General features: G+C 52.5%; 5 protein-coding genes across 5 annotated transcripts; 1 reads left to right on the top strand and 4 right to left on the bottom strand.

The window, feature by feature from the left end:
- Positions 1-283: 283 nt before the first annotated feature.
- HETIRDRAFT_148757 (uncharacterized protein) lies at positions 284-1,718 on the bottom strand. Its single transcript, XM_009551787.1, has 4 exons — positions 1,116-1,718; positions 940-1,065; positions 584-885; positions 284-534 (listed from the first exon to the last, which is right to left on the bottom strand). The coding sequence occupies exons 1-4, from the start codon at positions 1,626-1,628 to the stop codon at positions 369-371; spliced, it is 1,107 nt and encodes a 368-aa protein (XP_009550082.1). The 5' UTR covers positions 1,629-1,718; the 3' UTR covers positions 284-368.
- Positions 1,719-1,862: 144 nt separating this feature from the next.
- Positions 1,863-6,300, bottom strand: HETIRDRAFT_479254 (uncharacterized protein; the record flags this gene model as incomplete). Its single annotated transcript, XM_009551786.1, has 18 exons — positions 1,863-2,407; positions 2,460-2,631; positions 2,688-2,853; positions 2,916-3,063; positions 3,116-3,130; positions 3,187-3,224; positions 3,279-3,351; positions 3,421-3,481; positions 3,536-3,597; positions 3,738-4,500; positions 4,789-5,020; positions 5,086-5,193; positions 5,249-5,279; positions 5,332-5,721; positions 5,772-5,796; positions 5,862-5,919; positions 5,982-6,023; positions 6,084-6,300. 17 exons carry the CDS (start codon positions 6,298-6,300, stop codon positions 2,523-2,525), a joined length of 2,538 nt encoding a protein of 845 aa, XP_009550081.1. The 3' UTR covers positions 1,863-2,407; positions 2,460-2,522.
- Positions 6,301-6,945: 645 nt separating this feature from the next.
- Positions 6,946-8,174, bottom strand: HETIRDRAFT_326073 (uncharacterized protein; the record flags this gene model as incomplete). Its single annotated transcript, XM_009551785.1, has 4 exons — positions 6,946-7,476; positions 7,534-7,686; positions 7,742-7,929; positions 7,991-8,174. The coding sequence occupies 4 exons, from the start codon at positions 8,172-8,174 to the stop codon at positions 6,946-6,948; spliced, it is 1,056 nt and encodes a 351-aa protein (XP_009550080.1).
- A 1,042-nt stretch (positions 8,175-9,216) lies between these two features.
- On the top strand, positions 9,217-13,363 carry HETIRDRAFT_388154 (uncharacterized protein; the record flags this gene model as incomplete). The annotated part of the gene is made up of 8 exons (XM_009551783.1): positions 9,217-9,456; positions 9,513-10,604; positions 10,664-11,072; positions 11,127-11,704; positions 12,140-12,282; positions 12,342-12,459; positions 12,522-12,661; positions 12,713-13,363. The coding sequence occupies 8 exons, from the start codon at positions 9,217-9,219 to the stop codon at positions 12,873-12,875; spliced, it is 2,883 nt and encodes a 960-aa protein (XP_009550078.1). The 3' UTR covers positions 12,876-13,363.
- On the bottom strand, positions 12,999-13,356 carry HETIRDRAFT_411248 (uncharacterized protein). The gene has a single exon (XM_009551784.1). It carries the CDS (start codon positions 13,319-13,321, stop codon positions 13,136-13,138), a length of 186 nt encoding a protein of 61 aa, XP_009550079.1. The 5' UTR covers positions 13,322-13,356; the 3' UTR covers positions 12,999-13,135.
- Positions 13,364-13,399: the final 36 nt, after the last annotated feature.

Here is a 13,399-nt window from a genome sequence, read left to right as displayed (position 1 = left end):
GGTATAGAAAATGACAGGACAATGCTGGGTAGTCAAATCATGACCCGATAGCGGCGGGTCCGACAGCGGCGACGACATTTACATGACCGGGGGAAGACCGACAGAGATAAAATGTTCCTGTGGGGGACCACCTTGCCCACGTTTTGTGCTTCAAATCTTTGGAGTAGAATTGCTCTGATATCGTGGTGGACCATTTCATCATCATTACAGGCAGGGACGCCGGCATGATGAAGGTAGGAGGTGCAAAGTACAGGATCTGCATACAGAAACGCAGTCCGTCATTGAATGCGGACAAGAGGCAATGATTTAACGCACTCCATTGTTTACTACTTCTCCAGAACTAAGGCTACAGCTGTTCTCGATATCAATTACACGAGTTTCAACAAATCGCTCATAACCCCCATCGCTGTAACGGCTGCGCCCGCGCCCGCGCCCTGAACAATCAACGGTCTGGCACCATAGCGTTCGGTGTGGAACATGACGATGTTGTCGGAACCTCCTAGCGAGGTGGCGAATGGGTGGGTATCAGGATATCTGTAAAAAGTCAGGTCACTCGTGGCAAGAATGTCAGATATTCACATACTTTTCCAAGTCTGCTTTGATAAGACCGGATTCGACGTCGATGACGCCGACGAAGCGAAGCACTTTGTTCTCCCGTGTGGCCTCCGTGCGCATCTGGTCATAGTGATCATCGAACGCCGGAAGCTTGGAGACGAACTCATCACCGGTCTTGACACCCTCTAGCTCAGTGGGAACGAGTGAAGTAGTTTTGACGGATTGATATCCTTCTGGGAGAGCAGACCGCAGAGAAGGGATGATACGGGACAAGATGGTGAGCTTCCGCGCCACATCCGCGCCGTTCAAATCATCTGCGGGGTGCGGTTCCTGTAGACGTTGTGAGTGAATGAGGCGGAAGGCATTCACGAGGAAGAATAATACCGTATAACCCTTCTCGCGGGCAACGCTGACAACGGACGAAAAGCTAGGGCCTCCTGCTTTTCCAGTGGAAAATTCATTGAAGATGTAGCTCATCGTTCCCGAAAAGACACCTTCAATTTTTGTAACCTTGCTCGGAATTAGCACTTGCGGACAAAGATGCCGATGATCACACACACCTTGTCTCCGGTAGCAACCAGGTCTTTCAAAGTCGAGATGATGGGCAGCCCAGCACCAACAGTCGCCTCGTTCAAGAATCGTGCCCCGCTGTCCAAGCTTGCCGCCAGAATTTTCTCGTACAACGTCAACCCGGCAGAATACGCCTTCTTGTTCGGGGTGATGATATTGATCCCAGCCTTCAAGACTTCCGGGTAAAACACGGCGATGTCGTCAGAGGATGTGTTATCCACCAGCACTACGTCCGCCCCCGGTCTGACGAGACGTGCGAGGTCCTGCAGCAGCTTGGGCAAGCTCGGGTCGGTGCTCGACGTCTGCAGCTGCGTCTTCCAGTCTGCATTCGGGAATTCGAGACCTTCATGATGAAAGATGGAGGTTTTGGATGACGAAAGCGAGACGATGCGGAAATGGTTTGGCGATGGGAAGGAAAGGAGTTGCTGGATGAATTCACCACCGACGAGGCCGACGCCGACAACGGCAACATACACAGACTTTAGGGCAGAAGAGGAAGACATGTTAGCAGGTCGCGGCGGGACAAAATAGTTGTTTAGGTAGGCACGAAGTTAAGTTGTCCACAACCTAGACAGACTGTACGTCGGCCTATGTCGGCTTCAATGGCAGTGTAAATCGGATGGCGATCGGTTGAGTCAAAATTTAGCCAGGTGCCGCAGCTCTGCAAAGTCGTTGATCTCATTCTACCAGTGTTCTACCCTATTCTACCACAATTCTTGGGCGAGAAACCCAGAGCCAAGTCAAAGATCTGCAACATGATTGCTGATAGGATTGTATCCTCGCAGAGGATGTCATAAAATGTGGTACATCTAGATGTCACATAATTCTACGCGTAAAAAATAGTATAAGGATCATGAAGGATACATATTACCCAAAGCTTGGGGAGCTGTGAATGCAATCGTTCTCCTTGAAGACGACGCCGAGTCCTGCGCCGACTCGCTATGCCTACCTCCTTCCGGCAGGTCAAATCCTTCCTTTTGGGTAGTCGGGCTATCCGTCCTATAATCTACATCCAGTTGGAAGGTTGGCAGCGAAATATCCGTACGGGGTGTCGTTGTCCCAGGAGTGCCCCGTGAACTTGGGGGTGCAATCAGCATATCATTGGCAAAGCTTGGCGGCGATGTCCAGATCCTCACACCACCGTCGTGGCTACCGGTTGCAAACATGAAAGGATCAGAGGCAGGATTCCACGCTATGCATGTCAAATCGCCTCCCAGTGCTTGTGCACGAACGTGATGCAGTAATGCGCCAGACTCGCGGTCCCATATATGAATGTCCCCCGCTGCGCATAATCAATAAAGATATCCTGGTGCAAAGAAATGGTATCAACGCACCTTTGCCGGCACATAGCACTAGTTGGTCGTCTTTCCCACCAAAGTAACTTGGTCCAGCAAAGTCTACTGGGAACTTTGGCATGTAAGTATGTCGTAAAGAAAGTCGTGTCGTCGTTGCATCATTTTTATTCCTATCCTTGACCATTTCCAGTTTCCACAGCTGAGGAGGAGCCTAAGATAGCCGTCAAATCCAAACTTCACATACTCAACGCTGCCTCGAAGGCGCACCTTGTTCTCGTAGCTGACCAGCGCAACCTGACCGTTTCGTGCCAACGTGATGTCCCGGATCTCATGGAGAACAGGGACTTGGCTAGTGTGGTCACGTCAAGACTAAGGGAGAAATGAGTATTGGAACAGACGCACTTTTCGATCTCTTTCTTGTCCAGGTTGTAAGCTGTAGTGAGATCAAAGCAATCATGCCATCCAGTCCGTCGATGATTACCAGAACACACGCACCGATGATCTGTTTTTCCGCTCTGCATTTGCTGGGTTGCAAGCCGTCACCAGACGACTGTAAAGTACCAACACCAAGCAACCGCTGAGCGTCGGGAGTTACTGACACATCATGAATAGCCAAGCGCTCAAAATGATACGTGTCTAAAACCTGTCAAGACCGATTCAACATCTAAGCTACATGTCTTTTTACCATAGCTTACCTTTCCTGTAAGATCCTGATGGCCGTTGCTTTTTGAGACGAGATGGAAGAAATCTAGAATCAAATGCTCACTAGTTTTGTGACATCGCCGCCCTCAACAGACATGAAAGCTATCAGCATACGCGTGAGAACTTTCAAAGGCATGACAGGGGAGATCGTATCACCTTCTCCACCGGGGAGCCAGCAAACAGACTGAACTACACGATGTCGATCGATGGTTTTGGTGCACACACCGGCCTAGAAGAGGAAACGGAGACGGTCAAACCATAAGGTGAAGGGTGAAGATAGACAATCATATCGACCCACCGCTGTCCATACTTTGATGGCCCGGTTCAACTTGGTCAAGAGAATGTTTCCACTCGGTGACCTGAGCATCGTCAGTCCACCGTCTAGACCAGGTATGAACAGAATAGTCACGGACCATGCAACCTGTCCCACAAAGCCAGATGGGTGGGCGAGAGTTCGATGGGCTGTAAATGGGTCCTTCGTGGGCGAGGTCAGCTACAAAGTCCAAGGTATATTCTTACGTGTCATTTACCCCGACGTGGAATATGACCGAAGTCCTGTCCCAGCTGTTCGTCATCAGAAAACGATATCCTCTGTAGCTATGAGTATCAGCGCACCCACCTCGAAGTGGCCAAGAATTTCCCATCAGGCGAGAACTGCAGGTGTCGCACAAGCGCCTGATGCGCCGGCAAATCCTGCGTCGTCGCCAACTTCTGCAGCTGCGGGACCAATGCCGCTACGCGCGACCTCTTGAGCGGCGCATGCATTGTCTCCTTCCTCCTGTCCGGCAATATCATCGACGACGACATCGTGCGCTTCCGATGGGGAGACGCGAGCCCGCCAGACGCCGCGCGCATCATCATCACCGAGCGCACGGCATTGGCGAACCGCCCTCGCCCCGGCGACGCCGGCGCGCTGACCGGGCCTCCTTTCTCCGGTATCGAGAAGTCTATCGTGCTTGGGCTCGCGGGCGATTTGGATTCGCCGTGGCCTGCGGAAGTGACCTGCGTGCCTTCTGACCCGCGCCGATTTCGAAAGGCGGTGAAGAGCGGCTCGGGGCTGGCCAAGCTGCCGCTTGGAAGCGAATTTTCGTCCTCCTCTAGCGTGTCCGATGCCTCAGAGGGACCGGTGAAAAGGTTCGTGAGCGTCGAGCTCGCCCCGAGCGCAGCTTTGCGCGTGCGGGAGAGAACGATGCTGAGAGCGGACAAAATCAAGTGGAAGAAAGCGGGCACGATCTCTGAGAGCCAAGGGATGGGAGGGATGGATGTCATGGCGTCCCATACATCATCGAGAGAGTCTTGTAGCCATTTTGTGCCCTTGTGGCGGCTGAAGATCCACCGTTCGGACGCGAACCATGCCGACACTGCTGCCAGACCAAAGCTACTGAAAGCAGTGAAGACCGTGGTGATTGTACAAACCCAAGGAGCCTGAATCGCGATGAGATCGAGAACCTATGAGAGACGAGCAGACACGTGCCTGGCTTGACGAGTACGCGAAAAGCACGAGCCCGACAGAGAAGCAGGCGACTGAGAGAACAAGGAAGACCAATGGGGAACGCTTGATCCAGATTAATACCCACCAGGGGACGCGATGGCCAGGGGAGCGGCTACGAAGCAGACAGCGAAGTTCAGCGATTCATTGGAATGTCATCATCATTGATCCACTCACTACATCGCTTGTTTCCATGTCAGTCCGAGCAAGCTGTTGACTGCTGCAGCAATGCTGAATACCATGGAAGTGAACCAGAACGCATTGACGCTGTCGGCCAAGACATTACCGACCGTAGCATAGGAAAACTGCAAGGTTGTTGCAGTGACAGCTGAGAAGAATGTAGCTACTGTAGATAGATTAAGGAGATTACTAGCTCCGTGCTTTTGTGCGAAGCGAATTGTGGGGACACCTATGAGTATCTGGTTAGGCAATCGAAGCTAGGGAAGCGAATGTGGAAAAGCAAGTGCCTCTGACCGATTTCGATGAACATCGATAAAGATGTCGTAATAGAATCTAGATGGTCTCCCATTTCTACGGATAGGTCATGCAGATATCGTTGGACGGCAGGATAGCGAAACTGGCCTTGAGTCGAATTTTAATTAGCAAAACATACGTTCATGTGTAATTGTTGCTCGACCTTCATATGCTTTCAGGCAAGATGCCCAGTACTGTGAGTGATGTCTCAGCACCAATTCAGAGGTGGACCGATATAAGAAATACCTTGAGGTCACCCTCAAACGAGATGATCGAGGCGTTCACAGCTTCGTCTGTAAACTCAGGGAATTCGTTCAAGCAGTGCAGGAAAGTCACCACATCGTGAGCGAGGTCCCCAATCTGTTTTGGGAAATCCTCTGGATCGAGTTCGCCAAAGATCATCGGCCTGCGGACGTGCGGCGGAGGCTTTGACTTTCTGGTCCGCTTCCTCAGCGATATCGTCTGGTTACTGACGACGGTGTCTTTCTGCCGCGAGACCTTGCGAGGAAAGAGGTCGGCCGCATTCTCGCGGAATAGATAAGAGATTTGGGTCAACCGGTACCGGAGGCCGTAAGCGGATGACAGGATGCCAACAGAGCTGCCCAGCTGGCGCGCCGCGTTGGAGAAATTCCGCAGCTGATCGCGGTGACCGTCAGAAGCGCTTGAATATGACTGACGTAACTCACCTCTTTATCCAGACTGTCCATACGTCTGCAAGGTGGGGTAAAGTATGAGGTTATATGAAACGGACGACCGAGATACATGTTGCGCTGTACCTTTGAAATCTATTGAACGAGTCTGCCCCGACTTTTTGGTTATGTTCGTCAACGGTCGCTGTGGCATGATCATGATCGTGTGAGCAGCTACTTACGAGAGCAGCTAATATGAAGACTCACGAACGTCGCGGTCATCCTCGAAGCTGGGTTGCTGATCCATGTCTATGAAATGCAATATGAGAATTTTTTCGAGCTGTCCATTGCCGAGTGTTTCTTACTCACCATGCTCTGTGAGCGCGTCATCTTTACTCAGCTCGTTCAAAGCATCGAGCAATGTCATGAGCGTCTGTCTTCTCTTCGTGTTCCCCATCGCCGCGACCGCAGGGGACTCCATGCGAGCTGGTGTGGTCGGCTCGAGCGGCAGGGAAGATGTCAAATCATTGGGATATGTAGGTGTTACTGAGATCGGGCCTTTGAAACCGTTGATCAACACCTGCATCGATCAAGATGTGGTATGGGACTCACCGCGAACCATAACACGAATCGCTCAGTCCGTGACGATCGCTCGTTAGTTCGTTCGTTCGTTCAATGAATACCGTTATGCCTGTCATGAAATATCAGATCTACCCCCTGGTGCGGAAGAGGACGACGCGTACAAGTTGGATCGTTGTGAACCGTGATATGGCGCATAAACCAGGGGGAGAATATATGCAGATGAAGAAGGGGGGAAAGCGTGTCGACTTGGTCGTCGTACTTAGCTCGGAGCAGGGCTCGGTGCGGGTCTGCTAATTACTCAAGAGCCGGCTGCGCGGCGGGTCGCATGGCCGATCTCGTGCGTCGTGTGAAAAGCATCAACGGACACGCGATAGCTGGAGGAGAAAAGGGACCTCATTCTGCAAACTCGTGCATCGATAAAGGACTTGGGGCTTTGAAGGATGCGGACGCTTGATTGAGCTGCGTGGAGAGAGATAGACTTGCATACACCCAAAGGGAGTTTGCTTCCGGCTCGAGGCAATTCAATGAAAGGGGACCCCGAAAGGAGTCCAAGATTCCGGATGCACCCGTATGGGTCAAAAACGCAACAAACTCTTCACAGAAAACAGGTGGCTCGTGCATAGAATATGTTGTAACACTTAGTAGTGATCTACGCAGAAGCGACCTTCTTCGCGTTGAGGACCCCGCCTTTCTTATCCACATCCCTTTTCAGCACCCCCTCCTCACTCCAGCTACCGTCATACCGAGTCTCTCTCATCCACTTCTCCAACGTGTATCCGTTCGGGTTCCTCTCCCGAATCCACTGCATATCCTTCTTGATCACGTCGTCTCTGTACAAACGCCACCACGAAGAGAAGTTCTCTCTGAACGTCAGAGGACCGCCTCCGAAGGGCTCTCGCAGAGTAGCCTCGTCGAAAGTCTCGGCCCATTCCTCGATTGACAGGCGTTTGAATACCGCCTTTTGGCCGGTGACCTTCGTGAAGGTGGAAACGACGTGTTCCCACCCGACCATCTCGCTGGCGACCTTGAGCTCCTGGCCGGAAGTCAGTCCGCGGTTGTCGAAGGCGTAGCGCGCGAAGAAGCCGATGTCAGCGAGCGCGATCATGGGCATATGTCCATCCCCTATAGGAGCTGCAAAGACGAAGGTCCCATCTGAGCGCTTGACGGGGCCAAACATATACTGTGCGCAAATATTGAGACACTGGATGTCATCGAGTATGACGAGGCAGGATCGTACCATTTGCAACATTTCCATGTAAGGACCAGTCAGGATCGCGGTCCAAGATAGCTCTGTGTTGCTGACAACCGAGGGCTGAGCCTTCATGAACTCGACGACCCGTGCCTTCCCATTGAAATGAGACACCTGATAGAGCGGGTTGTAGCCCGTGTCCTATAAGGAGCCTGGTGAGAATTTGGCCTCGTCGAAAGGGCCGAATAGCACGTACTCTCCAGATATAATCCAAGGAACTATAAACGAATTGCCTGATCGTCTTCACGGTCTTGGCGAGTTCGAATATCCTTATACCGGTGTACGTTTCCAGCTGCTCTCCGAGGCTCTGGCTGTCCGTGTTCACGTACACGCCATACACGCCATCAAGAGCCGCGGCGACTGACGACAGGTCACTTGTGTTTCCTATGAGAGAGAGGAATCTTGAGATCAAGAAATGAACGAGAGCGATGGATTAGAATAATACCTTTGACGACCTCTACGCCCCTAGCGCGCAGCTCATTTGCACGCTTGCTATCAGTGTCGCGCGAAAGCGCTCTGACAGCGTAGGGAGAAGGCGCGCCGTCCGCAGACTGAGCGAGGAGACTGTCTATGACAGCTAGGCCTTGAGCACCGGTGGCGCCTATGACGAGGATAAGCTTCTGGGACATGTTATGCAGAAAAATCGCTGTTGATGATTGAGGGGAAATGAGGAAAGATATCGACTACCCGTCTCATCAAAGCCTTTTTAACCCCCCTCCTCCACCATGACATCGTTACTGACCAAGAATATCGGGCAGCCAAGGCTGCTGCATTGGATCCTAGAGCTTCTTTTTGAGGCAGCTTGGAAAGCAGAGAGGATGATACACCAGCCCGAGCCGCATGCGTTGCTTGAATACATTGAATAGCTGTGGACGCGGGTAAGCCGAGGCATGCCCGACGTACTCGTATGAAAAGGCGGGAGCCGGAAATAACTCCGCGAAGAGGCGTGCGACACATACTATAGACAAAAGCATTGGCAGCATCGGCGATGATGAGCAAGACGCCGAAAAAGATGATTATCAAAAATCCGCGGATGGGTGACAGGGCGCGGAGCAGCTTGTCGGATTCAGACAAAGATATTGAACATCGAGACCTTTCCTCTGCCTGTTCTGACTACTCGAACGATAAATCCTGGAAGCTGCGGAACTGGACTCTACAAACTTGAAACGCCCGCACCAGCGCGCACAATCGCGGCCCCGACGTCGCTTTTGCGACGGAGTGAACTTAGATGCGCCGCGCATAGATCAACTTCCAAAGGCATATGCTGTATTAGCACCGTCTTGATTCTTCAAGCAGATAGAAGCACTTTAAAAGAGACATCGGTGCAATACAACAGCCTGTATTCCATCAACCTAGAGCATATCGGCGTCAGCGGCTCTCAAACGAACAAAATTCCAATCAAGGACGACAATGTACTCACCTCCCGTGCTGAGACGGCAGGCTTGGTGTCGGAGTCACATAAGGCACAGAGACCAGGAGTAGTAGTAGAGCTAGAGCAGCAGAGCTGGGAGGAGAACTGAGGCAGAGGACAGCTTACACAGACAGGCCACGTGGGGGGTGGCGGTGTCCGAGTCCGGACGTGTGCGACCAGTCCTCTCGTTTCAAGGCGACGCTTATAAGGCTCGGTGCCCCTCCATCGACGTTCTGCCCGTCGCACATCCGCTCTCCTCTATGGCCACCCTCACAAGAGCGAAAAGGACCTCATACGACCAACAGACAGCGCTCCTTGCGTCTGCGGTTCCCTCGCCATTTCCCTCTGCAGAGGAACGGGCACGACTATTCGCGCAAGATCAGGTACACAAGCCTACTCCCGAGACATATGTCTCCCAGGAGACTAACCCTTTCGGTGACGATGTCTACCCTGCTGGGGAATCGTCACGCTCTCAGGCAGTCGGTGCCGGTACTAGCCATGTCGGTTTTGCTTTTTCAAAGCCTGTGGTTCGATAACTGACTATTGGATCATTCAGGACGTTATGCCATCCATAGCATATGTGCAAAAATCGTGTCTTATGACTTTGAACGACCTTCTCTCCACCCCAAATCAATGGCGCTGCATCGTCCCCGATCGGCGCCATTCCGTACCCGCACATCTCGACTCGTCACAACCGGTCTCGCTCGACAGCATCCAGTCCAAAGCTGCGCTGGACACCTTGCTGTCGAACCTGCGGACTCGTGTGAGTGGTGGTCAAATGGTCGAAGCGCGACTCTCAGATGATGAGACCGAGTTACTCCATGAACTGCGGATGCGCGTGGAAGCGCTCGCACCCTGTCTAAATGTCGGGGACGCATCACTTGCCCTGACTCTCGTATCACTGCTTTCTCATCTAAAGCGGTTATCCGTTATCGGGATTTCTCCCTCCTCCACCCCGACGCATGTCGAATCATACCTCCAAATAGATACCCACCCACCAGGCGATACCTTCGGCATGCTCACGCGACAGCTAAGCGACTTCCAGCTCCAGCGGCTCTCCTCAACCGACTCCGAGGCAGAAGACACCCCGCCTGTGTTGGCGGTAGAAAAGTCGCTGCTCTGGATGCGCGTTGACGAGAACCTTGAGACCGTCCTCCGACTATGCCGGCAACGAAACGAACGGCCAGCTCGATCTATGCCCGACGACCATCTACTTCCCGAGTACGATCGCGCTGACTACGAGTTTGATGGGCCCCCGGGATACGATTTCGAATCAGCGCCAGACTTGTCAGATGCCAAAGCAGGGAAAAGTACCGCCTCCACCTCGATCAGCACCAGTGGTCTTAGCGAAAAGATGCGCCTCGATCTTGATGCTGTCACAATGGCTATTGATCGTCTGTATATGGTTGCTCCTCAGCTTCATGATCAACGAGTCGAGCTCAAAACCTCAAAGCTGGAGGAGTTGGAGAGGGCGAGGCTCGCAGGACCATCTTCGGAGAAGAGCGAGGAGCGGAACGTCAAGGAACTAGAGAGACTTGTAGAGATGCTCGGTAAGGCGTCGGATCGGAAGCTTGCAGACCAGACGGTCGTCCTAGCGGGCGGTATGCAGGCACAGCTTGAAAAAACGCGCCAGCGAAACTTGCTAAAGGTATGAATGCTGCGCACACCGCTTTCCTCTCTCAAATTCACTTCTGACATCTGTATCAGCGCCAGGAATTCGTCGAAAAACTGGCCGAACACTCCGATGTCCGGCGTCTACATTCCCAGGACGCGACCTTCCAGCCTCAGAAGCACAAGGACCCCGAGGCGCTGCTCACGCTCCCCGAGTTTATTCGCGAGTCGATGCCCCCGACGCTTCAGCGACCTGCAGATCCCAACGCGCTACTCTCTCTTCCCGAGTTTGTGCGCGAGGCATTGCCGGAGACGGCATCGCCACCTCCCTCACCAATGAGGCGTAGGTCGCCAAAGAAGGGCCTCCGAAGCAGGAGCATGTCTGCACCTGCCTTAAATTGGTTGTTGCCGTCGAGCTCTCGGGCCGGATCTGAAACAAAGGCGATTAGGTCGACGAGGTCGAGCAGACCTGACTCGTCGAGTGGCCGGAAATCGATCACACACGGTATAATCAAAATTTTTTGCGGAGATCATTGTTCCCGCTGACGCTTGTGCACAGATCTCGACGTACACTATGTGGCCGAGCACCACGAAAGCCTTCGGCATGTCCTTGCTTTCCTGACAGTCTCCGGCACGACTGCCGGAGCGAACCTCGAAGCAGAGGTCACAGACTCTTCTGAGCCCCGTCTGATCTTGCGCAGCGGTTCTATCCTCTCCTCTCCTCTCTTACTCCCCGCATTCCCGTCTCCCGGGCCTCAGGCTGTCAAGGTCCAGACTCTCCACTATGAGATTAAGCTTCCTAATGTCTCCCCGCTGCCCGCCTCCGATCCTCTCCCCCTCATGGACGCGACCCAGCTCCTCTCGGCGTCACCCACGACATTTATCTGCGCCTCGTGTTCTCTACCGCTCGTACAGGCCACGCGCATCAATAAGTACGACGATCTACCATCAGAGCACTGGGGTGAGCTCGTGGAGTCGTGGATGTGCCATTCGGACCAGAAACTGTCTGCTCAGGTTTCGAGACACGCAAGGGGCTTTTGGCCTCAGATGGGTCAGGCCCTCGTGGGTGGCAGCTACATCTTGTTTGAGGAGAGCGCAATCATGAAAAATAATCTGTGGAAGGCCAGTAAATCAACAGTGCGTACTCATTTGCGATTTTCGTTTTTTTTTCTTCTGTTTGCTTCACTTCACGCATCATCATTATGATCGTGCTGGACAAAAAGAAGGCCGGCGCCGGCTTCCTACCGACGGCCTCTCGTCTGCACAGTTAACTCGCGCTTGGGGTTCACTCGAAGCCCTCGATGGTTTTAGGTGTTGCTCTGAGTGATGCGGTTGACTGTTGTGGGCGTGGGCAAGCAATGCTTCCGACTGATACACACGGTCCTAGAGAAACTGCTTTTTGCATGGTTGCTTGTCTAACAACTCTCGTGTTGCTGAGGTTCAGGTCTGCGGGAGCTACGCGCAAGGAGACATCTTCTCTCATCTTTCTCTTTCATTCATCTTTCTACCATACTTTCTTCCCATCACTTTTACTCGATATCCGGCCGTCGCTGATCTGTCAATCATCTGAAGCGTGGCAACGAGTGGACCACAGTCAGGTGTATATGCGGCTCGTTCAGTGGGCGTAGTCAAGAGTATCTGGGCGATGACGGTACGCGGAATACGGTCTATAGACTCTTCAAATACGCCATCCGGCCCGTCAGTCCCTCGGCTGAGTGAGTCTTCTGCATTTCCATCGCGTTGAAGATACTTATACTGACGATCACGGTCTCAGGCCGTCACGCATACCGCTCTCGGCATTCATTGTTGAGGATATGAACGAGCTCGCGCAAGCGCATGCCACCTATCGATTCTTTATCCTTGACGAAGAGGAAGAGCGACCGCGATTGCTGGTATGTACCCCCTTGTTGTTGGCAGTACAAATCACCTTTGCTAATCTCGTCTTTCAACGAAGATCTGGTTATTTAAACCATCTATGCGTCTGTCGTACAACGCCCCGACAGCGTACTCGATACCTAAACAGGGCGTCATCCAGGCAGCCAAGGTGCTATTCAAGATCCTCGGCCCATCCACACCGCGCACCGATCTGCCCACGTACGTTGCTATCCATCCCTCTGCATGTAGATCTTAATGCTTTTGTCGCAGTCTGCTGAATCAGTACCCTGGGTTCCCTCAAGCAGAGCAGCTCACATACCCTATGGAAGTATGTCAACGAATCGCTGTGATCCTCACGGAAAGCAACAAGTGCTACCCCGAGAGCATGCGTACGATGACCGGTCTCAATGTCGGCTGGCTCCTCCGTGCGTAGGTCCATGTATACCTAGGATTTCGTCTACGTTCCTGGAAATTTTCGATCAAGTTTTTTTCTTCTTGTTCCATCGTATGTATGCGCATCCATCAATAGTCTTATGCCCTCAGTGGCCGGGCGTCGCTGCAGGTTTGGATCGTCCATTATCATTTTGGCCTACATCTATGCTTTTCTTGACTATCTATGGTTACAACCCACCTGTCGAATGTTCTTTTTCTTCCATTCCTAGATCTCTCATCTGCATCACGGACTACGGTGTCTTATAGCATCTCAGCATCTTCATTCGCATATATTAATCCATCCACCTCACCTCCCACCTCCCTCGGTTCTTCATTTTGTTCTTCACACAGCCCCGCTGTGCTGTCACTCCCCTCCGCAATGTGTCTTACATCGATGCCGATATCTAATGGCCTTGTACTTCTGTTTTGACCACCGTAGCCTACCATTGCAGATCAGTCACAGGTGTTCTGTTCATCCATCATTGAGACAGTTGGAGCGAATCCGCCGTGAGACGTCTACTAGGT

This window comes from Heterobasidion irregulare, assembly GCF_000320585.1.
Source record: "Heterobasidion irregulare TC 32-1 unplaced genomic scaffold scaffold_09, whole genome shotgun sequence".
NCBI lineage: Eukaryota > Fungi > Basidiomycota > Agaricomycetes > Russulales > Bondarzewiaceae > Heterobasidion > Heterobasidion irregulare.
This window is presented reverse-complemented; position numbering and strand designations above follow the sequence as displayed.

What these genes read in the sequence shown, in the direction of transcription:
- HETIRDRAFT_148757 (XM_009551787.1), bottom strand. Translation starts at nt 1,628, where the DNA reads ATGTCTTCCTCTTCTGCCCTAAAGTCTGTGTATGTTGCCGTTGTCGGC. An exon ending in TGGTTGCTACCGGAGACAAG is followed by an intron (nt 1,066 to 1,115) that starts GTGTGTGTGATC and finishes ATTCCGAGCAAG; the next exon opens with GTTACAAAAATTGAAGGTGT. An exon ending in CCCGCGAGAAGGGTTATACG is followed by an intron (nt 886 to 939) that starts GTATTATTCTTC and finishes CAACGTCTACAG; the next exon opens with GAACCGCACCCCGCAGATGA.
- HETIRDRAFT_411248 (XM_009551784.1), bottom strand. Translation starts at nt 13,321, where the DNA reads ATGGTAGGCTACGGTGGTCAAAACAGAAGTACAAGGCCATTAGATATC.